Source organism: Mobula birostris, chromosome 5 (genome assembly GCF_030028105.1).
Source record: "Mobula birostris isolate sMobBir1 chromosome 5, sMobBir1.hap1, whole genome shotgun sequence".
NCBI classification, from domain to species: domain Eukaryota; kingdom Metazoa; phylum Chordata; class Chondrichthyes; order Myliobatiformes; family Myliobatidae; genus Mobula; species Mobula birostris.
Window position 1 is genome coordinate 93,976,867 of NC_092374.1, and position 27,164 is coordinate 94,004,030.

At 42.5% G+C, this 27,164-nt stretch overlaps 1 protein-coding gene across 1 annotated transcript; it reads left to right on the forward strand.

The window, feature by feature from the left end:
* The first annotated feature begins 1,039 nt into the window (after nucleotides 1–1,039).
* On the forward strand, nucleotides 1,040–26,707 carry LOC140197304 (very-long-chain 3-oxoacyl-CoA reductase-B-like). Its single transcript, XM_072257245.1, has 11 exons — nucleotides 1,040–1,261; nucleotides 6,344–6,390; nucleotides 9,321–9,396; nucleotides 11,127–11,237; nucleotides 11,569–11,636; nucleotides 12,367–12,411; nucleotides 13,363–13,397; nucleotides 14,192–14,273; nucleotides 18,405–18,470; nucleotides 22,318–22,467; nucleotides 26,414–26,707. Exons 1-11 carry the CDS (start codon nucleotides 1,093–1,095, stop codon nucleotides 26,543–26,545), a joined length of 981 nt encoding a protein of 326 aa, XP_072113346.1. The 5' UTR covers nucleotides 1,040–1,092; the 3' UTR covers nucleotides 26,546–26,707.
* The last annotated feature ends 457 nt before the right edge of the window (nucleotides 26,708–27,164 follow it).

The following is a 27,164-nucleotide window of genomic DNA, read 5'->3' on the forward strand; positions in this document are numbered from 1 at the left end:
CCACAGGGAACAACTATGCCTGCCATGCCTTGTCTTTACACTCCTGCAGTAAGGGCTGGTACTTCAAGGCCTTTCTCTCGTGGGCCTCTTCCCATCCCTCCTCCCACGGCACAGTCAACTCAACCAGAATTATTTTCTTGTCTTCATTTGACCACAGTACAATGTCCAGGCGTGGGGTTGTGTGCACCATATCTGGGAACTGCAACCTCCTTCCCACATTGACCCTCATCTCCCAGGACCTGGCCGTTAGCAGTAGATTGGCCTTTGGTTGTTTGGTTACGAAAGGCCCAGCTCCCTCTTTGATGAAAGTGATGGCCTTCCTGAAATCTTTGCCCGTCGTCCTCTTCTTGCATCTCTCCCACTCTAGTGTGAAATAAATTTAAATAATGAAACTTAGAATTAAAGGTATGGAGTACTGTAATATTCTTAAAGAAAGACAGCTATGGCCTATTTGATATACTAGTTACAGAGTTTTCTTGTTTGAATTAATTTGAAAGTTTGACAAATGTATTTTGTGTAATTCAAATACAATTCACCCAAATAAACGGCCTCAAATTGGAAGTACAATCTGAGTTGCTTTTTCTCTAAACGATTTAGTAGGTAGATCTTGCCCTTCACTGAGGTCGAGATAGGGGATTTTGGGCTTAAAAAGGTTAGTGACCATTAGTTTATATGGTTTATGTAACACTCACAACACGCTGGCAAGCTCGCAGGAGAAGCCATCTGTAATCCTGTTTGACTCAGTATCTCAGTCATCTGGTTCGACCGGTTTGAACCAGTCGGAGTTGAAAGCACAAGGCTGACGGCAAAGGCCACAGAACAATGCCAGTTGTAGCCCTGGACCAGAGCCAATAAGAAGGCGGCCCAGGTTGGTCAGGTAATCTCAATGAGACGGAAAGTTCACAAAATAATCTATGTGAAAGCAAACAAATGATTACATGACCGAACTGCCAATCAGAAAGAAATGTCTAATCAGAACTGGTCAAAGCTTAAGTTGACTGTGCATCTGTACTCTGTTCACTTTGTAAATAAACTACAGAGAGACACCAGAGAAGGCATAGACGTTAAACATCCCAGAGATTATTTTGGAAAATGTTTCTTTTTACAAACATTTTCGGGAATTCAGTCTTGGCACTGATCGGGGCAATGACATGCCTCTATTATTTGGTGAAGTACACTTGGAAACTGCTGTTTGGCATCAGGATTTATATTCTCGCCAAATTTTGGAAGATAGACCTGACATATTTTGGAGAATGGGCTGGTAAGATTGTGCTTTGCTTTTGCTGAAGTTCTGTTGCCGTCTCTTGAGAACGCTATTTCTTTCCCGTGCCACAAAGTTGTAGATATAATCATTTGTAATTGTTTTGCGATGTTTGCCTACATATCTAATTTACAGTTATTTGCCCAACGCAAATGTAACCCAGGTTAATTAAATCCCCCAAAAATGTAATGTTAGAAAGGTCCACTTGTGGAGCGATGAAAACGAAGTTTACCGATTTTTTTTAGAAAAAGTGAAGTCGGGGGAAACGCGGAGCGTGAACCAAGTGTGGCTGGCGCAGGCGCGGGGAAGCGAGATAACCGCAGCAAACTATTAGAAAATAAAGACATAAACTGTTAGAAGTGGAATTAATAGTGAGTATCTCTACCCTTCTTACTTGAAAACATCAGGATGAAATCCCTGGAGGAGAGACGATAGCGATAAAAGATCTGTTGAAGCTGCGGCTATAACAAGCAGCAACTATAAGGAGACAATATCGGCAGAGACGAGTGTCCAAGATCTCTACCGTGTCACCGGGAATTAGTTCTGTTAAATCATACCAAGGGATCCAGTCAGTTTTTGTTGTGTAAATGTTGTGAATCGACTTTCCGTGGATGAACCACTATTTCATCCAACGAACTAAGACATAAGATGGCGAGCCACCCAACATCGAAGAACTAGCCGGGATCGATATGTGTCAGGACATAGAGTGATTTAATACGGTTGGATGTAAAAGTTCATCTTCATTCGAAGGATCTGAATTTGATTTTCTGAAATAACTGATTATTTTGGCAAACACCTTGACAAGTTACTAAATGGATTTAATTTGTCTAAAAGTTGTAATGTTGGAGAATTGTGAAAGTTAAGCTGTATATATATATAATTTTTGAATTTGTTATTATACTGACTGAAACTGAAAACTGAAGCTGACTATAATACTTAAGAATAGGAATTCATCTGGTTTTCTAACTAACTAACTAAGGAAAGGTTGGTCTGTATATATAATTTTTGAATTTGTGATTATACTGACTGGAACTGAAAACTGAAGCTAACTATAATACTTAAGAATAGGAATTCATTTGGTTTTCTAACTGACTAAGGAAAGTTTAGTCTGTAAACATTTAAAGAGGGAATAACACTAGATCTAATTAGTTAGAGATATTGGAGTAATAAAGGTTATTCTAATGAATCTTACTGATTGTAGTTAAAGACGAATGTGGTAGATTTGAAACCTAAACTGAAGGTTAGAATTTTGAATTGTACTTACTCAAGTCAATAATTTGTATAGCTTTTCTTTTTGCAAACAAAATTTACCTCCAGGAGTGTGTGTTTTCTATTTACTGCCTCCTTATTGTACCCAGAGTTTCTGACGGCCGACTAGCACCTCGTGTAATTTGATTTTCTCATAAAGTGTATGGCGACCAATTACACGAGATAAGACCAGCGCTACACAGCTGTTACTCACAGTTATCTAAAGCTTTTAATTGCATCACACTGATATGCTTGTACACCATCCTGTCTGATTTCCAGATAGTGGTCAGATGAGTGTTCATGCAAAGTGCAGGTTAGAAGAGATAGATACGGCCCTCCATTGATTGGGGTCGAGTATGGTTGTAGCGAGGTCCCCCTCTCCATGAATCTGATGAACTCAAAGGAATGGCAGAGGCCGATACAGTTTGGCACCAGCAATATGGCAGGAGTTGCCAGTCAGTGTTGAACTCAATGTAGGACTGCTTAGTGACTCCAACTCTGGATCTTTCCTCAGGGTTTACTCCCAAAGCCTTCCCCATGAGTGGGTATAGGCATAAGGCAGCCGAGATTTGAGACAAGAATTTTCCTTCTCCAAGACGAGCTGCCAACCATGGCTGACGAACCCCATCTGGCCGAAGCAACCGGGTTGAAGGTGCCAGTAACTTAGCTTTTCCCCTTCTCCTGTTAGTAGAAACAATCCTACTGGGCTTAGTAGCTAAGCTACCTGTGAAGGCCAGGAGCCGGACTTGGTTGTTAGAGGCTATTTGAGATGTATGCCATTGGGGGCACTTAATAAGTAGTGGGAGCTTGTCCCCATTAACACCTTCAGCTATAACAATCTTAAGGAACCAGAACTAAATGACCGACACATATTTCCTATATTAAATACACCATGTGTGATATTTGCTTGTGTAATATTTCTTCTTCAAAAATTGGTTGTGCAAAGAACATTCTGCTTCCAAAACATTGTGGGCGTACTATGTTGGCACCGGAATATGTGGTGACACTTGCGGGTGTGGTGGTTTGTTAATGCAAATGAGACATTTCACTGTATGTTTCAATAAATAAACCTGATGTTTGAATCTTAAAGTCAACTTTATTGGTAGTATGGCCAGATGGTCAAGACACTAGATAAAGGTTCCAGTCTGCACCGAGGTGTGCATTTAAATACTCCAGTGTGCGTCCCACCAGGGTAATGCTATTACAGTGCCAGCAACCCAGGTTCAATTCCGCCACCATCTGTAAGCATTTGTATTTACTTCCCATGACTGTGTGGGTACTCCAGTTTTCTCTCTCGCTCCAAAATAGGTTAACTGGTCACATGAATGTGATTGGGTGGCACGGGCCTGTTGGGTTGGAAGGGCCCGTCACCATGTTGTATCTCTCAAAATAAAACCAGACCTCCTTACACCAGTGCACTTTGCTTGTGGTTACATTTGTGTTTGATCCGGGGTATATGATATATAATAACAGTGACGAATCTGACTTGTTACACCAAAGCTTTGTTTACTCATTACTAAGTGGTAGCAGTACACTGCAGTAAGTAATAATAAAAAGCTGAATTACAGTAAGTATATGTATTTATTGAGATACAGCATGGAACAGGCCTTTCCAGCCCTTCGAGCCCCAATACCCAACAACCCCTCATTTGTCTCTGGGCTAATCACAGGACAATTAACTTACAGACTGGTAAGTCTGTGGACTGCAGGAGGAAACCAGAGCACCTGGAGGAAGCCCACATGTTCACAGAGAGAACGTACCGCAGAGGAACTGAACCTGAGTCACTGGCACTGTACAGCATTGTGCTACCTGTGGTGATATCACGTGTCACGTATAAGAACGTGATTGGACAGAGTAGGGAGCATGCGCAGAAATGACAATGATCTAGAAACTGTATGTTAAAGACATGCTTGCTGTTTGCTGTTGTAAATGAACGTTCTAGTTTTAATTCTTCCAGAATATGGTTTGTTCTTAGTACCCCACGGTGTGTGTAAAGAACACAACATGGTGGCAGAAGTCGGTCTGGAAGAATAATTCATTTTGTTAACATGGGAGAAGGGAAGATAATGGAGAAAAAGAGCACTAGTGGTGGTTATCATTGCGTTGGAGATGTTACTTCCCATCCGCATAGACTATGGACTTCTGGTGAGGAAGCCAAGGATCCATTTGCAGAGGGAGGTACAAAGGCTCTGGTCATGGAGGTTTTTGATTAGAACTGCAGGAATGATTGTGTTAAACGCTGAGCTGAAGTCAGTAAACAGCACCCTGACGTGAGCATTAGTAATTATCCAGGTGATCCAAGGGCGTGTGAAGAGCCAATGAGATCACAAGCTCTGTTGACCTATCGTGGCGACACGTAAATTTCAGTGGATCCAGGCAGGAACTGATTCCAGTCATAATCATCCTCTCAAACTTCATCACCGTAGATGTGAGTGTTACTGGATGATAGTCGTTCAGGCAGTTCACTCTGTTTTTCTTGGGCTCTGGTATGATTGTTGCCCTTTTGAAGCAGGTGGGAACTTCCAACTTTAGCAATAAGAGATTGAAAAAAATCTTTGAACATGTCCACCGTTTGGTCAGCACAGGTTTTCAGAGCCTTAGCAGGTACTCAATTGGAGCCTGTCGCCTTGTGAGGGTTCACCCTCTTGAAATTGGCCTGACATTGGCCTCAGAGACAGAGATCACAGGGTCACTGGGTGCTGCAGAAATCCTCAGAGCTGCAGCTTTATTCTCGCTTTCAAGACGGACATAGAAGGAATTGAGTTTATGTGGTAGTGAAGCATCGCTGCTCTTCATGATGTTGGGTTTTGCTTTGTAGGAAGGAATGGCCAGCAAACCCTGCCAGGATTGACATGCATCTGATTCCATCTCCAACCTCAATCAGAATTGTTCTTTTGCTCTTGAGATACCCCTCCATAAGTTGTACCTGGCCTTCTTGAAAAGTCCGGCATCATCAGACTGAATGCCACTGATCTAGGTTTCAGCAGACCATGGATCTCTTGGTTCATTTATGGATTTTGATTCGGGTATGTGCAGTATATTCTTGTGGGCATAGTCATCCACACAGGTTCTAATGAAGTCAGTGACAACTGTGGCATATTCATTCATGGCAAGATGAATCTCTGAATACTGCCTCAAAGCAGTCCTGTAACGGTTCCTCCACCTCCTTTGTCCATACCTTCTTGGTCCTCTCTACCAGTGCTGCAGTCTTCAGTCTCTGCCTACACTCAGGAAGTAGAAGTAAAGTAAGTATCCTTGATGGTAGTATGACTGTAGTCCAGTGTGTTGGCTCCTCTGGCCCTACAGGTGATATGTTGGTGATAGTTATTTATGGATTTTTTCAAGCTGGCTTGGTTGAAATCTTTCAAAATGATGGGGAAGGCATCCACCGATTACTCACCCGTCCCTCTCAGCTCTTCATACTGCCTACATTCTCTCCAGAAACTCAGTTCTGATGCACGGTGTCGAGAATGTTGACTATCCTTTTGTTTCTACAGAAGCTGCTTGACCTGCTAAGTTCATCCAGCGGCTGGTTTTGATTTTCATTAGTTCTTTATTGCTTTTCTAATCATTCATCTTTGTTGCTCGTCTTTGCTGGTTTTGTAATAAAGTCTGTGACTTAGAACTCAGTTATTTAGAAGTGCATCAAGCAGTATAAATTCCCTCACTCAGTCTCTCCACGGTTCTGATTTGCTTTTCAAGTAACCGCTACAAGCCTAATGATTATCTCCAATGTTCTATTTTTATGTCTTGTTTTTATCAGAGTGCTTTGAGAAAGCATTTTTAAAAATGTGCTGTTTTCAGTAAAATACATCCTAAATCCATTTTTTCTAGTTGTTACAGGTGCCACCAACGGGATTGGGAAAGCCTATGCTCACGAGGTAATGTCAGTCTCCGATTCTGTCTGTCTTCATAAACTGATTCTGTAAAGGAGGTAGCTTCAACTTTCTTGGGACCATGTTAGATCTCCAGCAGAAGAAGGAAACGAATCCCAATAGCACTGCTCTTATAATTGAACCACTACAGAAATGCATTTTTATCTATATTTACATGTGTGCTTTTGTTCACTGCAGACTCGTGCTTTCCAATACGCTCCCTCTTCCTTCTGATTAAACTTTATCAAACTCCAAAGGCCATGGTTACCTCATCAGGTAACTGTAGAGAACAGCCCAGTGTGTGATGGAAGCATCCTATCCATTTCAACTACTGCTCCTGTACTTTCAGACTTGTACCAGCTCACTCAGGCAACACCACTATTTTAAGATTCTCATCCTTATTTTCAGTCCTTCCAAGACCTCATCTATTCTATTTCTGTAAACTACACTGTTGTTTGTCTCCCTGAACTCCACCACCGCTCCAGTTTTCCCAAGCCTTCAGTCTGGAACCCAATTGTAAACATATCTATCTTTGTTCCTTTCAGCTTGTCCTTAAAACTTATTTGTTTTACCTAGGTTTTGGTGACCCATCTTAAATTATTTTTCCTATATTTTCATTACCAGTTTTCATTCCTCCTTCGTTGTCATACCATGGTCACAATATACATCATCTACAAAGTCCACTGTGACAATTCATCAGTTCATTCATTATGTGCCGTGTCTGTGGCCATGACTGTTCTTGGCAAATTTTTCTACTGAAGTGGTTTCTCATTGCCTTTTTCTAATGATCGCAGCCATTATCAATATTCCAGAGACTGTCTGCCTGGCGTCAGTGGTTGCATAACCAGGACTTGTGATATGCACCAGCTGCTCATATGGCCTTCCACCGCCTGCTCCCTTGGCTTCACATGACCCTGATGGGAGGGGGTTAAGGAGGTACTACACTTTGACCTGTAGGCTAGTGGAGGAAGGAGCACCTTACACCTCTTTTGGTAGAGACGTATCTCCACACCATATTCACCAGTAACACCCTCTAAATCTGAGTCTTATCAGTTAGGACACGGGATTAATACCTGCTGTTTCCCCTTCAAATCACATATCACTTTGACTTAGAAATCTGTTGTACCTTTAAATACTAGTCTCGTGGCTGGAAGAGGAAAGCCAAGCTCAGTTCCCTTTCTTTCCCACAAGTAGACAGTGATGGTGGCCCAAGTAATGTCCTGAGATCAGTTAAGCAACAGAAGAGGGAGATGGTTACTGCTGGTCCACCTCAGGGGAATATGATCAGAAACTGAAGTATCTTTCTTGCTAATCAAGATTTGTTAACAACACAGCTGCAAGCATCTTGAAAGAAAAATCGAGGGCTATGTGGGAGGGAAGGGCTAGGATGAGAGGTGACTTAACAGAGGTGTACAAGATGATAAGTGGTATATATTGAGTAGACAGCAAGAGACTTTTCCCCAGGGCAGAAATGGCTAATACAAGGGGGCAGAGTTTTAAGTGATTTTTGAGGAAAGCATATGGGAGATGTCAGCTTAAGTTCTCTACACAGATAGTGATGGAACACCCTGCCAGGTTGGTGGCAGAGACAGATACATAGAGGCATTTAAGAAACTCGTAGGTAGGTACATGGATGGCAGAAAATCAGAGGGTTATATAGATGGAAGGGTTAGATTGATCTTTGAGTAGTTTAAGGGGTCAGCACAACATTGTGAGCTGAAGGGCCTGTACTATGCTGTACTGTGAGTTGTGATGTTCTATGTTCTATAACCATTTTCACTTTGCTGTTTTTTCCCAGAGACATTGTCCCATCTTTAATGGGGAAAGTTGCTGTAGTCTCTGCTTCCTCTGCTCTGCTCTTTGCTTTTTGATTAAATGTCTGCTGTACCATGTACTGTTTACCATGGCCTCTCTTTGATTCATCGGCAGATGCAGTGATGTTCATACATCAATGTATTGAGTTGTCTTTTTACTTTACTCCAGTATCTTTGAGCTCTTTTCTCTGCTTAGAGTTTGAAGGGACGTGGATAGCATTAGCGATCATTTACGGTCTATCCCTAGGATTAGTGGGTCTGGAATCATGTATGTATCCCAGGGTTTAGTCCCCTTTATGGGCATTAGATGGATTTTCATGATGTTGAGGTTAGTTAGCTTCATGGTTTTCCGTTAAGGATGCTGAGGCTTTGGAGTATCATGAGCAGTTTTGGGCCCTTTGTCTAAGAAAGGATGTGCTAGCATTGGAGAGGGTCCAGAGGAGATTCACAAGAATGATCCTGGGAATGTAAGAGTTAAAACATGAGCATTTGCTGGAGTTTAGAAGAATGAAGAGGATTCTTTTTTTAAAGTGGACTGAATATTGAAAGGCCCGGTGGACGTAGAGCAGATGTTTCCAATAGCGGAAGAGTCTAGGACCAGAGGACACAAACTCAAAATAGAAAGATGTCCCATTAGAACAGTGATAAGGAGGAATTTATTTAGCCAGATGGTGGTGAATCTGTGGAATTCAATGCCACTGATGACTCATTGGGTATATTTAAAGCAGAGGTTGATTGGTTCTTGATTAGTAAGGATGTCAAAGGTTACGTGGAGAAGGAAGGAGAATGAGGTTGAGTGGGATAATAAATCAGCCATGATGTTGGAGCAGACTCAAAGGGCCAAATGGCTTAATTCTGCTCTTATGTCTTGTGGTGTTATAGTGTTGGTGAAATCTTGTGTTTATATAGTTAGACAGTTCAATTCCTGCTTGCCACCATTGTTGTAATTCCAATTCATGTCTCTTGGTCAATCAGCTAGATTCCTGGATTCTAATCCAACAATTTAAACACATTGCTCCTCGTACCTTTTGGCATGTTTTCAGAGCAGTGATTAATGGCTTGGGCATTTGGTCTTTACCACAACATTGGATTAGTACAGTTCTTTCTTTTCCTGATTCCCAGCTGGCAAGAAGAGGCCTTAATATTGTGCTGATCAGCCGGTCACTGGAGAAGCTGAAAACCACAGCAGGAGAGATAGGTAAGAAACAAAATGATTTCCAAAGAGGTAGGTCATTCAGCCCTTCATGCCTGCGATAGATATTTGCTATTAAAATTTGGCATGACATCTAAAACAGAAGGCTGGGTCCAGTGGTTCGAACAAGTGTCACAAGCTGGGGTCTACCGTGGCTGCAGTGGATGACCATGAAGTTTTCTGTGCCTTGTCATGCCCTATGCTCTCCATGGTATGTTGAAGAACTGCCTTCCTGGCTGCTGGATCTCAATGTGGATCTCATCTGCTCAGTCTGCTGGTCTGCTCAGTCTGCTGGAGATGAGTTCACATGCTACGACAGGCCTGTGGGCTGCCCTCACCTGGTTTAGCTTTCCTGTTGAAGTGGTGTATCAGGGTGTGACCGCTGTCGTACGCAGACAGTTTCTTGGAGCCACAGGTTAGAGCTGAGAGTCCAGTGGGGACCAGATGCGAGTGAGCTGTCCCAGAATGGGCACGACAGGCTCCTTATACCCCTCCCTGGATGCCCCATATACCCCAAATAGGCCTCATAAATTGGGCTGAATGACATAGACGCATAAACCTTTGTTGGGGGATTGTGACTAATTATGAGCGCAGTGCTTTAGGACATTTACTGAGGATGAGAGGATTTCTACAAACATATGAATGGGGGTGGGAGTGAGGAGGCAACTAGGTCACTTAAGCCTACTGCAACATTAATATCATGATTGAACTGATTATATCCTCAACTCAAAGTCAAAGCAAAATCTATTATCAATGTACGTATATGCTAACATACACTATGTATCCACTCCAGGTATTTAGTTTAGCAAATAATAACTTCCAGGAATGTTCTTTGAATGTCCTGGATAGAGTAGATGTGGAGAGAGAATGTTTCCAGTTGTGGAAAAGTCTCAGGTCTGAAGGCACAACTTCAGAATAAAAGGATGTCTCTTTAGAACAGAGATGAAGAGGAATTTCTTTAGCCCAGGGGTTCCCAACCTGCCATGGACCCCTACCTTAACTAATGGACCCCAGGTTAGGAACCCTTGCTTTAGCCAGAGGGTGGTACATCTATGGAATTCAACGTCACAGATGGCTGTGGAAGCTAAGCCATTTGGTACAGTATATCTAAACTGGGGGTCAATAGGCTCTTGATTAGTAAGACTACGTAGAAGACAGAAGAATGGGGTTGAGAGGGATAATAAATCAGGTATGATTGAATGATCAAATTCAGTTCCTATGTCTTATGATTCTAAAGTGGACTTTACTACAAGGTGAGATAGGCCAGGGAAGTTCACCATGGAATAGGGGAAAATCAGGGAAGATTTAATGAATTGTAAAGGGTTCTGAACAGACAATGTCAGTCAATATTAGTATAACGAGTGGCTATTACAAAGGAACTAGGTAAGTAGAGGAGCAGAATATATTTTACTTACTGAGTTATAATCTATCCCAGGGTTTTTTATGCCACTGAGCAATGCCATTAAGCAAGGTGCCTGTGGACCCAAGTTTAGGAACTCATGGGGTAGATTCTACCCCAAGAGAGGCAATAAACTAGAAATGAGTTGGATAAGTGATTGAAGAGATATCTTTCCAGGGGAAGCTGAGAAGAGTGAGACTAAATGGGTGGAACTACACTTTCAAAGGTGCTGTGCAGACACAATGGCCTTCTACGTTGAATGATTGTACAAGAAGATGGAAGTGCATGGGGTGGAACTCTGTGGATTGATGCTTGCTTTTTTTGTGGTTAATTACAGAACAAAAACACGGCAAAAAGACCAAGATTATTCAGGCTGACTTCACCGCTGGAACTGACATCTACGGGCCTATTCAGGATGTACTGAATGACATGAACATTGGAATCCTTGGTAATTCTCTGGACTTTAAGCCCACTTTTTCATTTCTACAGATGGCAGATAAAATGCATCCTCACAGCTATAAAACGAGGAACAGCTCTTTTCCTGAGTTGTCAGTATTGTGTGATAAAGCAAGATAAAGAAATGTGAAAAAAAATCATAGGAAATATTTTAAAAAATTAAAATATTGGATTATCTGTTTATTGTTTGTGTACTATTTATGTATTATTGAAATTCATCATGATATTTGTTTAATATTTTGCACTGTACTACTTCTAGAAAGCAATAAGCATTACATTTGTCAGTGAAAAAGAAGTTCTAATTCTAATCTTCCTTGTTTCAGTGAACAATGTTGGGAAAACATATGATATACATCCATGTTGTTTTCTGGATGTGCCAGATGTCAAAAAGGTATAGCACATTCAAGATTGTTTAATGTCATTCCCAGCACACAATTATAAGGGAGAACAAAGTAATTGTTACTGCAGATCTAATAGAGGGCAATAAAAAACCACAATAAGATAAAGAACACAATAAATATAGATACATAAGATAGCTTATACTGTACGCATAGGGAATGGATGGCTAGGTAGCATAGCGGTAGCACAATGCTTTACATTACCAGTGACCCAGGTTGAATTCCCACTGCTGCCGGCAAGCAGTTTGTACGTTTTCTCGTGGTCGTGCGGGTTTGCTCCCACGGTCCAAAGATGTAGTGGTTGGGATTATTAATTGGCATTTGAATGTGAGGAAAATGGAGGGACATGGACATTGTGTAGTTAGGAGGGATTAGTGTTTTTATAATTTGGTTTTTAGCTGGTCTGGCACAACATTGTGGGCCAAATGGCGGTTCGTGTGCTGTACTGTTCTATGAACTATGTGTTCCATTGCAAACTGTGCCATGATTAGGCGAGGGTTAAATCGAGGGTTGTTGAGTGGCTCAGTTTGAAGGTCTGGAAGGGCCTATTTTGCACTGTTATCTCAATAAAGAAATAAATTCCACATGCTTGAAAGAAAAATGGAGATCCATGTGGGTGGGAAGGGTTAGATTGATCTTGGTGTCAGCACAACATCATGGACTGAAGGGCCTGTACTGTGCTGTAATGTTCTATTTTCTAAATTAAATTTTTTAATATTTCAGGCAGTTACTGATATCATCTTCTGCAATGCCTTTTCTGTGCCAATGGTGAGTAACCCCATACTGAAGAACACAGTATTGATTAAAGAGGCTATTACCAAGTTCTTAGACCACAAGTCATAGGAGCAGGTATAAAGTCCACCTGGTCAATCGGGTCTGCTGTGTCATTCCATCATGGCTGATTTATTATTCCTCTCAACTTTGATGTGTGTTGCTTGAATTTCCAGCATCTGCAGAATTCCTGTTGTTTGTTGTGTTGCCAGATGAGATTGGAAAGCCTTTCAACTGTTTCAGAGTGGAAAGTTTATCAAATGAATCTGTGAAGCAGGTGATATGAGTTATGTTTCTGTGTGGCATGAATGACAATGAAGTAGATGATTAAACATTATACTGTGTCATGTTAGCATTTTTATACACTGGGCAATCTACAGTGTGGGAGCTATGAAACAGGCAATGAGACATTTCAACACTCTGCGCAGCCTGAGTAATCGTACACTCTGGGCAGCCTGACTAATCGTACACTCTGGGCAGCCTGTGTAATTGTACACAGTGGCCAGCCTGAGTAATCGTACACTCTGGGCAGCCTGAGTAATCGTACACTCTGGGCAGCCTGAGTAATCGTACCCTCTGGGCAGCCTGAGTAATTGTACACAGTGGGAAGCCTGAGTAATCGTACACTCTGGGCAGCCTGAGTAATTGTACACTCTGGGCAGCCTGAGTAATTGCACACAGTGGGCAGCCTGAGTAATTGTACACTCTGGGAAACCTGCAGTTTGGGAGCTATGAACCAGACCTGTTGAGAAGTAAAAACGTTTGCACTCAAAAGCCTGTGTCAAAAGAGAGAACTCTCCAAACTTAGGAGGCCCAATGGATTAACCGCATGTTCACACAGCCACATGCACTCCCATCACATTTTTCAATCGACCCCATACGGTTCAGAAATATTTTCCCTTCAGTAAATGTATTGTGCCTAACACGTCCCTCTTTCCTCTTTGATAGATGACTGCTGTTGTCCTGCCGCAAATGGTTGAAAGGTACAGTAGCAGCTTGTAATTTGGGAGGTTAGTGTTAATTATAATCAAGTGTAACTTTGGAGAGAGTAGGAGAGGCAGAGGTTGAGCGGACAGCTGAAATGGTAAAAGAGATTTTATTTGACATCTGATTATTAAAAGCTAGCATAGTGCTTAGCGACACACATCAAAGTTGCTGGTGAACGCAGCAGGCCGGACAGCATCTCTAGGAAGAGGTACAGTCGACGTTTCGGGCCGAGACCCTAGAGATGCTGCCTGGCCTGCTGCATTCACCAGCAACTTTGATGTGTGTTGCTTGAATTTCCAGCATCTGCAGAATTCCTCGTGTTTACATCGTGCTTAGCAAAATTGCTTTACAGCGCCGGATGTATGATCAGGGTTCGGGTCCTGCCACTGTCTGGAAGGAGTTTGTATACTCTCCACACGATTATGTGGGTTTCCTCCAAGTGCTCTGGTTTCCTACCACATTCCAAACATGTAGGGATTAGGATGAGTAAGTCGTGGGCATGTTACATTGGCGCTGGAAGTGCGGCGATGCTTGCGGTTGGCTACAGCACATCCTCGATTTGATGAAAGATGAATCATTTTACTTATAGTTTGTGCAGTTACAGCAGAACAGCACAGAGCAAAAATATCACCATTACATGTTAAACTCACACCTCTGTCCTATCTCATATTTTACCTTGAGTTGTTTTTCCCAAATCTTTACGTTCTTGATGATCTCTGCCTTGGAAGTAAAATGATTTCAGTCGTTCTCCCTGTTCTAATGTTTGGTGTTTTGTTTTGAAACTTGCCAGGAAGAAAGGGGTCATTATCAACATTTCTTCAGAAGCTGGAGCTTTTCCACATCCAATGCTTACCATGTATTCAGCGACTAAGGTAAGCATTTATCAGGCTAGCTGACTGGATAAGTAGTGCTCTCACCTCTGAAGCTTTGACACAACATTACAGTACAGGAAACACACATCAAAGTTGCTGGTGAACGCAGCAGTCCAGGCAGCATCTCTAGGAAGAGATACAGTCGATGTTTCGGGCCGAGACCCTTCTCAAGGACTAACTGAAGGAAGAGCTAGTAAGATATTTGAAAGTGGGAGGGGGAGGGGGAGATCCAAAATGATAGGAGAAGACAGGAGGGGGAGGGATGGAGCCAAGAGCTGGACAGGTGATTGGCAAAAGGGATATGAGAGGAGCATGGGACAGGAGGCCCAGGGAGAAGGAAAAGGGGGAGGGGAAGAAAACCCAGAGGATGGGGAAGGGATATAGTCGGAGGAACAGAGGGAGAAAAAGGAGAGTGAGAGAAGGAATGTGTGTATATAAATAACGGATGGGGTACGAGGGAGAGGTGGGGCATTAGCGGAAGTTAGAGAAGTCAATGTTCAAGCCATCAGGTTGAAGGCTACCCAGACAGAATATAAGGTGTTGTTCCTCCAACCTGATTGTGGCTTCATCTTTACAGTAGAGGAGGCCGTGGATAGACATGTCAGAATGGGAATGGGATGTGGAATTAAAATGTGTGGCCTCTGCGAGATCCTGCTTTCTTTGGCGGACAGAGCGTAATTGTTCAGCAAAATGATCTCCCAGTCTGCGTCGGGTCTCGCCAATATATAGAAGGCCACATCGGGAGCACCGGTCGCAGTATATCACCCCAGCCGACTCACAGGTGAAGTGTCACCTCACCTGGAAGGACTGTCTGGGGCCCTGAATGGTGGTAAGGGAGGAAGTGTAATGGCATGTGTAGCACTTGTTCCGCTTACAAGGGTAAGTGCCAGGAGGGAGATCAGTGGGGAGGGATGCGGGGGACGAATGGACAAGGGAGTTGCGTAGGGAGCGATCCCTGTGGAAAGCGGCGGGGGTGGGGGGAGGGAAAGATGTGCTTAGTGGTGGGATCCCGTTGGAGGTGGCAGAAGTTACGGAGAATAATATGTTGGACCCGGAGGCTGGTGGGGTGGTAGGTGAGGACCAGGGGAACCCTGTTCCTAGTGTGGTGGCGGGAGGATGGACTGAGAGCAGATGTGCGTGAAATGGGGGAGATGCATTTGAGAGCAGTGTTGATGGTGAAGGAAGGGAAGCCCCTTTCTTTAAAAAAGGAGGGCATCTCCCTTGTCCTGGAATGAAAAGCCTCATCCTGAGAGCAGATGCGGCGGAGACGGAGGAATTGCGAGAAGGGGATGGCATGTTTGCAAGTGGTAATCCAATTTGCCAAGACCTTATTATGCCCTCTTCTATCTCTCCAGAATTTACACGTCAACTCCTTCCTGGTTCCCCCGTTACTATGAAGAGCCCTGTCTGATCCTTGCTTCCTAAGCCCCTATATCACTGATCCTTAATATACCTTTTGAGGATTGATTCCTGCTCCTTGAACTCACCTTTTCCAGTCCTGGGATAGCTTTCAAATAGACCCTCCTGCATGTTCCAACAGTCTTGTAGTTTTCTCTCCTGCATCCAGTTCCCTTCTGAAAACCATGATTGTATGTTCCCCACTCTTTCAGGCGGAGCACTCCAGATCATAACTATTGGTTCTTCTTTGGCCGATGGCTTCATGAGCTGGTAAATTGATTTACCATTTCCACATACACTGAGGTGCAGCGAAAGGCTTTGTTTTGCATGCCATCCATATAGATTGGGTGGCATGGTAGCATAGAAGTCAGCACAATCCTTTACAGTACAGGTGACCTGGGTTCAGTTTCTGCCGCTGCCTGTAAGGAGTTTGTACATTTTCCCATGAGTGCGTGGGTTTCCTCTGGGTGCTCTGGTTTCCTCCTACAGTCCAAAGACATACTGGTTGGTAGGTTAATTGGTCATTGTAAATTGTCCCGTGATTAGGCTGGTGTTAAATTTGGTGTTTGCTGGGCGGTGCGGCTCAAAGGGCCAGAAGGGCCTATTGTATGCTGTATCGCAATATATAAATAGATCATTTCATGGCAACAGTGCATTGAGGCAGTACAGGGGAAAACTATAATAGAATAATGTGTTACAGTTACAGAGGAAGTGCAGTGCAGACAGACAATAAGCCCTAACAAGGGAGACTGTGAGATTAAGAGTCCATCTTATTGTACGAGGAGACCATTCAGTCATTTAATAACAGGCAGGTAGATACTGTTCTTGAGCCTGGTGGTATGAGCTGTGGACTTTCATTTCTTCTGTGGAATGGGAAGAACAGTTATGACCACCCCACCATTCCAGCTGAAAAATACCTTCATTAAGATAACCCACTAATTATACAAACACATGAACAAGGAACAGGACATTCAGCTACACAAGTCTGAGATTTAGGAAGATTAGCTTTATCTGTTACGTTCATCAAAATATACAATGAAATGAGTAGTTGGCATCAACAACCAACACAGTCTGAGGTTGTGCTGGGGGAAGTGCAGAGGTATTACCATGCTTCCTTCCAGTGCCAACATAGCACGCCCACAACTTACTGACACTAACCCGTATGCCTTTACGATAAAGGAGGAAACTGGAGCACCCGGGGAAAACTGACACAGTCACAGGGTGAACGTATAAATTCCTCACAGACATAGGCAGGGATTGAACCCGTCCCTGGCAGTGTAAAGCATTATGCCATCAATCATCTGTTGCATCATTCAACAAGATAGTGGCCAAGCTACCTGTAACTGCAACTCCACTTTCCATCCTAGGTATGGTAAACTGTCGCTATCCTCTCACACACACTTTCCCATTGTATTTGTTTACACCATACTTTGAGGAATAGATTTCCAAATCTTGATCTCTGGAGAGCACTTTCTTTTGCTTCATTGCTTTCTCAAAGGGGCAACATCTTATTTTGGACAGTTTTTCAATACTCCTATATTAAATCTCATGCTGTTCTCTGTACAAAACACAGAAACCCCGACTCCTTCAGGTTCCTGCAGTCCATCGTCACTGATATCATTCTGATGGATTTCTCTGTTGCCTGCTCAATACTGAGATTTACAAAGTAGTCCTAAGGTCTGCAGATGAAGCTGTACCATATTACACAATTGTGGCCCAGTCTATCACAGGCAAAACCCTCTCCACCATTGAGCACATCTACATAAAACACTGTCACAGGAAATCAGCATCCACGATCAAGGTTCCCCATCACCCAAGTCATGCTTACTTCTCTTTCTGCCGTCAGAAAGGACCTAAAGGAGCCTCAGGACTCACACCACCAGGTTCAGGAACAGTTATTTCTCCTCAACTATCAGGCTCTTGAACCAAAGGGAATAACTTCACTCAACTTCACTTGCCCCATCACTGAAATGTTCCCACAACCAATGGACTCTTCTTCTCACGTTCTTGATATTTATTGCTTATTTATTTATTAATATTATTTCTTTCTCTTTGTATTTGCACATTTGTTGTCTTTTGCACACTGGTGCGGGATTCCTTGATTCTGTTATGGTTATTATCCAATTATCAATTTATTGAGTATCATCATAATCATAATGTGTCATGCCGCATGACATGGGCAATCATGGGTCCACAAGAAAATGAATCTCAGGGTTGTGTCGGGTGACATATATGTACTTTAGTAATAAATTTACTTTGAACATCCCAAGCCCACTGCTCTCATCCTTAGCTGGTTGTACAGCTACAAATTTTTTTAAACTTATCTGTTCATATTATTGTGTCAATATTATTTTATGTGCTGCATTTGATACATGTACTGCTTATTGCACCTATGTCCCAGTGGAATATTGCTTCATTTATCTGTGTACATGTGGATAGTTGAATAATGATAAACTCCAACTCTTTACACATGTACTGCAACAAACCCTGCCCAGGCTCAAAAACCCGACATTCTCTTCTGCACCCCACTTCACATATTCTGACCTCTCAGCACACTCATCTTTCATCCCTGCCCTCACCAGCTGTAACCTGTCTGACTATCATGTACCTGCAATGACTCATTCCTTTTATTTGATGACCCCAAACTGGGGATTGGGTATCAACCAGTGAATGAGTTTGAAATTTTTGAATCTTGTTCGGTGGTCTTCAATTAAGGATCTTCACCTTTCACAGGTCTTCATTGACTTCTTCTCTCGAGCACTGAATGTGGAATACAAATCACAGGGAGTTATCACACAGGTATGGAAAAACAAATGAGTAGCATTGTTCCTTCTTACTGAAGTACATATATTATTTTTATTTAAACTTGGCAACCACTTTGTTAGGTACACCTGTTTGTTAATGCAGATATCTAATCAGCCAATCATGTGGCAGCAACTCGGTGCATAAAAGCATGCTGACATGGTCAAGAGGTTCACTTGTTGTTCGGAACAAACACCAGAATGGGGAAGACATGTGATCTAAGTAACAATCTTTAATGATTGCTGGTGCCAGATAGGGTAGTTTGAGTATCTCAGAAATTCCTGATCTCCAGGGATTTTCGTTCATGTGTCCCTAGAGTTTAGATGAAATCATCTAATGGATGGGAGATCTGTGGGCAGGAACAGTTTGTTAATGAAAGAGGTCAGAGGTAAATGGCCAGACTGGTTCATGTGACAGGAAGAGTAATTCTGGTGTGCAGAAGAACATCTCTGAATGCACAACATGTTGAATCTTGAAGTGAATGGGCTACAGCAGCAGAAGACCACAAACATGAGCCTCTTTATTAGGTATAGGATTTACATTCCAGAACTTTGGAAGAAACTCAGCAATACATTCATGATGAGGTGTTAGGGAAGGATGAGCATATAAACATTACCCCCCGCTTCATCAGCCAGTGGAGCTGCGAAACTGGGGCAGGAATGTTTACTGTCAGGATTCCCAGAGGTTAAGAAGGAATGTTGCTAAACTTCTTATCAGTGGCCGAGACAAAGGAGGATCATTCCTGGGACTGGAATTGTTCACACTATACCTTCCAACTATTATTAATGTTTTCATAAATCACTCTTACCAAGTCATTCTGCTGTTTCCTACTTCTGAACTCAACCCAGATTAACTCTAATTCGATCTCACAATATGTCAAGCAAAATTAATTTTTCCCACGTCCCATGATATTTGCCCTATTTATAGTCCTTGTTTTGGATATCTCTACCAAATCTGCCCTCTTACTCCTACTGTCCTATTCAACCCCACCCTATAACTCAGGTCCATAAATCCCGTCAACATCTTTGTGATGTTGAAGTGTTGGGTTAGTTTGTGGCTTTCAAGCCCCATGCTGGACTCTCACTGGTGTCATCTTACCTGTGAAACTTTAGAGCAGGGGTTCCAACCTGGGGTCCATGAAGATCTCTGTTAATGATAGGGGTTCAAGGCATAAAAAAGGTTCAGAACCCCTGCTTGAGAGCAATTTTCTTTTTTTTTTTAATTTTATTTTTATTTGGATAAGGAATTCACAAATATCATGTACTTTTTTCACACATATAACCTTTTCCATTTTTTTATATGTATAAAACTACAATTATTTATACATTCTTAAGTACACATTGAGATGATATAAAAGGAAAATAAACATTTAAATAGATAATTATGTACTGTGGTAAATCTAACCTATTAGGCTAAGTAATGGAATTAGTTGTTAAGAAAAATGGTAATAATAGTTTCCATATAACCCTTCTGGACCATTTCCACTGGTCCAAAATGTTGTATATAAGCCTATGTATCAACCATTGTAGGTGTTTATATCCTAATTTGTTCATGCTTGCTCCTGCCCGCAGACATAATTATCCAATCCCTATGTATTTATTTACTTAATTTATTCATTTTTTTTATCCCTTTCCCAAATCGTTCCCTTTACTGTTTCTGGGCAGGGTCTGGTAGACCAGCTCAGTATTTCCAGTTCTTCTGTTTTTATTTCAGATTTCTTATACCTGTTCCTCTTTGATTTTTGGAAAGACCATGAGATCATAAGACATAAGAGCTGAATTGGGCCATTTATCCCATTGATTCTGTTCCGCTATTTCATCATGCTGATTTGTTATCCCTCCCAAACCCATTTTCCTGCCTTCTCCCTATTACTTTTGACTTCCTTACAATATTAAGAACCTATCAACCTCCACTTTAAATATACCCAATGACTTGGCCCTCACAGCCGTATGTGGCCATGGAACCACGAATTTATCACCCTCTGGCTAAAGAAAACCCTCATCACCTCTGCTCTAAAGGGATGTTCTTCAATTCTGAGCCATGCCCTCTGGTTATGGATTCCCCCGCTGTTAGAAATATACCCTCCATGTCCACTCATTTCATTGGCTCTTCACTCAACCTGGAACACCTGGATGATAAAGATGCATACATCAGGATGCTCGTCATTGATTAGAGCTCAGCATTCAATACTATCATCCCCTCAGAACTAATCAAAAAGCTTCAAGAGCTTGGTCTCAATAACCCTCTGTGCAACTGAATACTTGATTTCCGCACTTGCAAACCCCAGTTAGTTTGGATTGGCAAAAGCATCTACTCCATCATTTCCATGAGCACAGGTGCACCACATGTCTGTGTGCTTAGGCTCTGCTCTGTTTGCTTTCTATTTATGACTGAGTGGCGAGGCACAGCTCCAATGCCATATTTAACTTTGCTGATGACACCACTGTTACTGGCTGAATCAAAGGTGATGATGAATCACCTGGCTGAAAATCTGATTGGGTAGTATCACGATAATAACCCATCACTCAATGTCAGCCAGACCAAGGAGTTGATTATTGACTTCAGAAAGAGGAAACTGAAGGGCCATGAACCATTCCTCACTGGGGGATTAGAGGTGGAGAGGGTCAGCAACTTCAAATTCCTCAATGTTATCACTTCAGAGGTTCTCTCCTGGCTCCAGACTTTAAGTGGCAGTACGAGTAAGCATGGCAGTACCTCCACTTTATTGGAAGTTTGTGAAGGTTCGGCATGTCATCTAAAACTTTGTAAACCTCTGCAGATGTGCAGTGGACAGTATATTGTCCGGCTGCGTCATGGCCTGGTGTGGGAACACCAATGGCCTTGCACAGAAAATAATGGATAGGACCCAGTACATCACGGTTAAAACCCTCCCCACTATTGAGTACATCTACATGGAGCACTGTCACAAGAAAACATCATCCATCATCAGGGATCCCACCACCCAGGCCATGTTCTCGTCTCACTGCTACCAGTAGGAGGAAGGTACAGGAGACTCAGGTCTCACCACCAGGTTCAGGAACAGTTATTACCCCTCAATCATCAGGCTCTTCAACGGAAGGGATAATCTCACTTGCCCATCACTGAACTGTTCCCACAACCTATGGACTCACTTTCAAGGATTCTTCATCTCATGTTCTCAATATTGATTGCTTATTTATTTATTATTATTATCATCAGATTTTTCTTTTGTCTTTCCACAGTTTGTTGCATTTTGTACACTGGTTGTTTGTCCATTCTGTTGGGTGCAGTCTTTCATTGATTCTATTGGGTTTCTCTGATTTCCTGTGTATGCCTGCAAGAAAATCATACTCAGTTTTGTATATGGTGAGATTTGAGTACTTTGATAATAAATTTGCTTTCAACTTTGAACTCTATCTAGGTCTTCCAGTATTCGACATCTCAATATGGGAAGCAGATTAACAGGCTGTATTGTGGGACTTGGCTCATCTATTCTTGTCATTTAACAAGGACTAATCTCCAGAAGTTATTTGTTCTTACTTGCCCGTGACCAAGAACATTAGACCATATGCTCTCTGATATATTTAATATTCAGGTGCTCCACTTTCCTCCCATGCTCTAAAAAGATTTCCACGTTAAGGTTAGTAACTTGTGGGCACGTTGTGAAGCACGGTGACAACTGCAGGCTGTGCAGCATAACGCTCAGCAATTTGATTTGACACAAGTGATGCATTTCAGTATATGCTTCGATGTACATGTGACAAATAAGATAATGTTTATGTATTGTTATTTTCAACTGTATAAGAAACATACATTAGCAATTTAAAAATCATGCAACACCACTGAAATAAATTTTGTTTTCCAGTGTGTAATGCCACTATTCGTTTCCACCCATTTAACACATGACATGGATACTAATCTATTGGTGAGGCAGGCAGATGACTACGTCCAAGAAGCATTGAACACTGTTGGAATAACAGATCAGACAAGAGGATGCATCTCCCATGCACTTCAGGTAAGTGTCAAAGAATGTGGGGGAATGCTGGACCATTACTATGGCTTGGAGTCAAATTGAACATGGCAAATAAACTCCTATATTCTGTATTAACTGGAATAAATCTTAAGGTGCTCAGTGACCACCCTCACACCCCCTGCCCCCAGTTGAGTGTAGAAACTCTATGTGGGGAATGAACACAACAAACATCTTTTCAGCTGACTGTCTGGACACTTCATGTGAAAGGTGAACACCTAGTGAATAAAGGATTAGACTTGGTCACGTCAACTGTAGTCACATATACTTCACCGTAACACACACAAAAAAAAGCTGGAGGATCTCAGCAGGCCAGGCAGAGTCCCTTCTTGGCCTGAAACATCGACTGTTTACTCTTTTCCATAGATGCCACCTGGCGTGCTGAGTTCCTCCAGTATTTTGTTGCTTGGATTTCCTGCATTTGCCGATTTTCTCTTGTTTGTGGTTATACTTCACTGTGCCGAGATTCGTATTTAAATTCTTTTATTTATCACGTACAACAGAACATTCAGTGGAATGTGTTGTTTGTGTTAGCACTGAACATGACCTAGGGAAGTGCTGGGGGCAGCCCACAAGTGTCACCAGACATTCTGGCGCCAATGTCGCATACCCACAATGTTCTGCAGAACAACACAAGCAACAACAATAACAGCAACAATAAACCCCCTTCCTCCCTCCCAGCCACCCATGCACAGACACAATCCTCCATGATACTGTGCACTATGAGTATACGATGTTGAGGAAGAGGCTGTAGAGCAGGACCCTCAAGGTAGTAATCCCTGGATTACTCCCAGTACCACATGCTAGTCAGGGCAGGAATAGGATGATAGTGCAGATGAATGAGCGGCTGACAGAATGGTGCAGGGGGCAGGGTTTCAGAATTCTGGTTCATTGGGATCCCTTCTGGGAAAGGTATGGCTTGTACAAAAAGGACAGATTACACCTGACCCTGAGGGGGACCAATGTTCTGTGACAATGAATTCCACAGATTCACCACCATCTGGCTAAATAAATTCCTCAACTCCGTTCTAAAAGAGCGTCCTTTTCATTCTGAGCTGTGTTCCCTGGTCCTAGACAGTCCCACTAGTGGAAACATCTTCTCCACATCCATTCCATCTTGGCCTTTCAACAGAACAGTACAATACAGGAACAGGCTCTTTGGCCCACAATGTTTACTGATCCAGCTAAAAAGGAAATTGAAAAAGAACAAATTCATCCCTCCCACCTACACAACATCCATATCCCTCCATCTTCCTTACAGCGGACTGAAAAGCTTGAGCATACAGACATTAAGAAAGAAGATGTGCTGGAGGTTTTGGAAAGCATCAAGTTGGATAAGTCACCGGGACCAGACAAGATGTACCCCAGGCAACTGTGGGAAGCGAGGGAGGAGATTGCTGAGCCTCTGGCAATGATCTTTGTATCATCAATGGGGACGGGAGAGGTTCTGGAAGACTGGAGGGTTTCAGATTGGAGGTTATTCAAGAAAGGGAGTGGAGATAGTCCAGGAAATTATAGACCAGTGAGTCTTACTTCAGTGGTTGTTAAGCTGATGGAGAAGATCCTGAGCTGCAGGATTTAAGAACATTTGGAGAGGCATAATATGATTAAGAATAGTTAGCATGGTTTTGTCAAAGGCGGGTCATGCCTTACAAGCCTGACTGAATTTTTTGAGGATCTGACTAAACACATTGATGTAGGTAGAGCAGTGGATGTAGTGTATGTTGATTTCAGCAAGGCATTTGATAATGTTACCCCATGCAAGGCTTATTGAGAAAGTAAGGAGGCATGGAATCTAAGGGGACCTTGCTTTGTGTATTCAGAATTGGCTTGCCCACAGAGGGCAAAGAGTGGTTGTAGTCCAGTCATATTCTGCATGGAGGTCGGTGACCAGTGGTGTGCTTCAGGGATCTGTTCTGGGACCCCTTCTCTTCATGATTTTTATAAATGACCTAGATGAGGAAGTGGTGGGATGGTTAGTAAATTTGGCGATGACACAAAGGTTGGGGGTGTTGTGGACAGTGCGGAGGGCTGTCACAGGTTACACTGGGACAGCAATAGGATGCAAAACTGATAGCAGAATATAGTATTAATGGCAAGACTCTTGGCAGTGTGGAGGATCAGAAGGATCTTGGGATCTGAGTCCAAAGGACACTCAAATCTGCTACGCAGGTTGACTGTGTGTTTAAGAGGCATACAGTGTTTTGGCCTTCATCAACCATGAGATTGAGCTTAAGAGCTGAGAGGAAATGTTACAGCCATATAGGACCCTGGTCAGACCCCACTTGGAGTACTGTTCTCTGTTCTGGTCGCCTCACTACAGGAAGAATTTGGAAACTATAGAAAGGGTGCAGAGGAGATTTACAAGGATGTTGCCTGAATTGGGGAGCATGCCTTATGAGAATAGATTGAGTGAACTCAGCCTTTTCTCCTTGGAGTGATGGAGGATGAGAGGTGACCAGATAGAGGTGTATAAAATGATGAGAGGCATTGATCGTATGGATCGTCAGAAGCTTTTCCCCAGGGCTGAAATGGCTAACATGAGAGGGCACAGTTTTAAGGTGCTTAGATGTAGGTACAGAGGAGATATCAGGGTTAAGTTCTTTATGCAGAGAGTGGTGAGTGCATGGAAAGGGCTGCCAGCAACAGTGGTGGAGGTGGATAGAATAGGGTCTTTTAAGAGACTCTTGGATAGGTACATGGAGCTTAGAAAAACAGAGCGTTATGGGTAACCCTAGGTAATTTCTAAAGGAAATACATGTTTGGCACAGCACTGTGAGCTGAAGGGCCTGTATTGTGCTGTAGGTTTTTTATGTTTCTATCCATGTGCCTATTGAAATGTCTTTTAAAAGCTGCTAATGCATTTACCTCTACTACCATACCAGGCAGCACATTCTAGGCATCAACCACCCTCTGAGTAAAAAGAAAACTTACCCCTTACATCCTCTTTGAACCTATTCTCCTCACCTTTAATATTCGATAGGTTTCAATGAGATCCCTCTCATTCTTCTAAACTCCATCGAGTACAGTCCCAGAGCCATCAAACGCTCCTCATGTTAACCCTCTCATTCCTGGGATCATTCTCATGAACTTCTGTGACCTTCTCCAATGCCTGCACTTCCTTTCTTAGATAAAGAGCCCAAGAGGGCACTGCGAGTGCACTCTGACCAATGCCTTGTAAAGCCTCAGCATTACATTCTAGTCCTCCCAAAATTAGTGCTACCATTGCATTTGTCTTCCTTACAAGTGACTAGACCTTTCAAAATTCTATCTAGGCCTGAAACTATTTTGTGGGTTTCCATGGAATTCCCCCCTCATCCTTCTGAATTCTGAATCACACTTCAGCTTTGCAAAGAAACTGCAGAACTATAAAAGCAAATGTTAATAAAACTTCACAAAACAGGTAAGTATACAAACATAAGGAAGTTTAAAGAAAGCTGAAGCCACAAGGAAGAGCACACTAAAAACAACAGTCTGTGTTGTTTGGCTGAGAAGATTTGCTGCTAGTCAGAGTAATCCACTCAGTGACCATTTTATTAGGTGCAGGAGAGGAGCCCAGTACGGTCTTCTGCTGCAGCCCATCCACTCTGTTCTATATTGCACCATTCTATATAAACTCTAGAGAATGAAAATCCCAGGAGATCAGCTGTTTCCGAGATACCCAATCACTCTGTCCAACCATTCCACAGTCAAGGTGACAAAGACCAATATTTTGATGTTTGGTCTGAACAACAGCCGAACCTCTTGACCATGCCTACATGCTTTTAAGCACTGAATTGCTGCCACATGATAGGCTGGTTAGATATTTGCGTTAACAAGCAGGTGTACAGGTGTACTTAATAAAGTAGCCACTGAGTGTACATGCAATAGTTAAAATAAATTAGGTGCTGAATTATTCTGACAAAACTTTTTCTCCTATCTGTTTCTCCAGCATTGGTTTATTGATAGTTTGTTTCCGGGTTGTTACCGACTCTCCCAGTTTGGATTAACTGCTATGAAGAAATTCACTGAGGGAAGAAAGACACAGTTGGAGAAATGGAAGAAGAAGAGCAAAATAAATTAGTTGCAACACAGTGGTTAGAGGAAATACCTCTAATATTTGTCTGATGTTATATTATTGGCTGATTCTTTTGACATCTGTTGTTAATTCAAGAAGATACATTATCCATGTAGTTGAAACAGCGACACTGAGATTAAAAAAATAAACTGTGACCTGATTGAAAGAGCACTCGGCTGTTGTCTCCCACACAATCACTGACCTTATTAGCTCTGGGGATCTCCTATGCACTGCCACCAACCTCACAGTTCCCATACCCCACACCTCCTCTTTATACCTCCTACCCAAGATCCACAACCCGCTTGTCCAGTAGACCCATTTTTTCCAGCTTGTTCCTGCCACATTGGTCTCATATCTGCACACCTCAACTCTGTCTTATCAACCATAGTTCAATCCCTTCCTACCTACATCCATGACACTTCACACACTTTGGATCTTTTCAATGATTTCAAGTTCTCTAGCCTCCATCATCTTATTTTCACTATGGATGTTCAGTCCCTCTACAACTCCATCCCCTACCAAAAAGGCCTCAAAGCTCTTCGTTTCTTTCTAGATACCAGACCCGCTCTCCTCCGTCTAGAGAATCTTGTCCTCACTTTTAATAATTTCTCCTTTGGCTCCTCCC

Excerpts from the sequence above, each read along its gene's own strand:
- LOC140197304 (XM_072257245.1), top strand. The coding sequence starts at position 1,093 with ATGTTTCTTTTTACAAACATTTTCGGGAATTCAGTCTTGGCACTGATC. Across the intron at positions 13,398-14,191 it reads CTGCCGCAAATGGTTGAAAG|GAAGAAAGGGGTCATTATCA; the intron begins GTACAGTAGCAG and ends GAAACTTGCCAG. Across the intron at positions 14,274-18,404 it reads CCATGTATTCAGCGACTAAG|GTCTTCATTGACTTCTTCTC; the intron begins GTAAGCATTTAT and ends CACCTTTCACAG.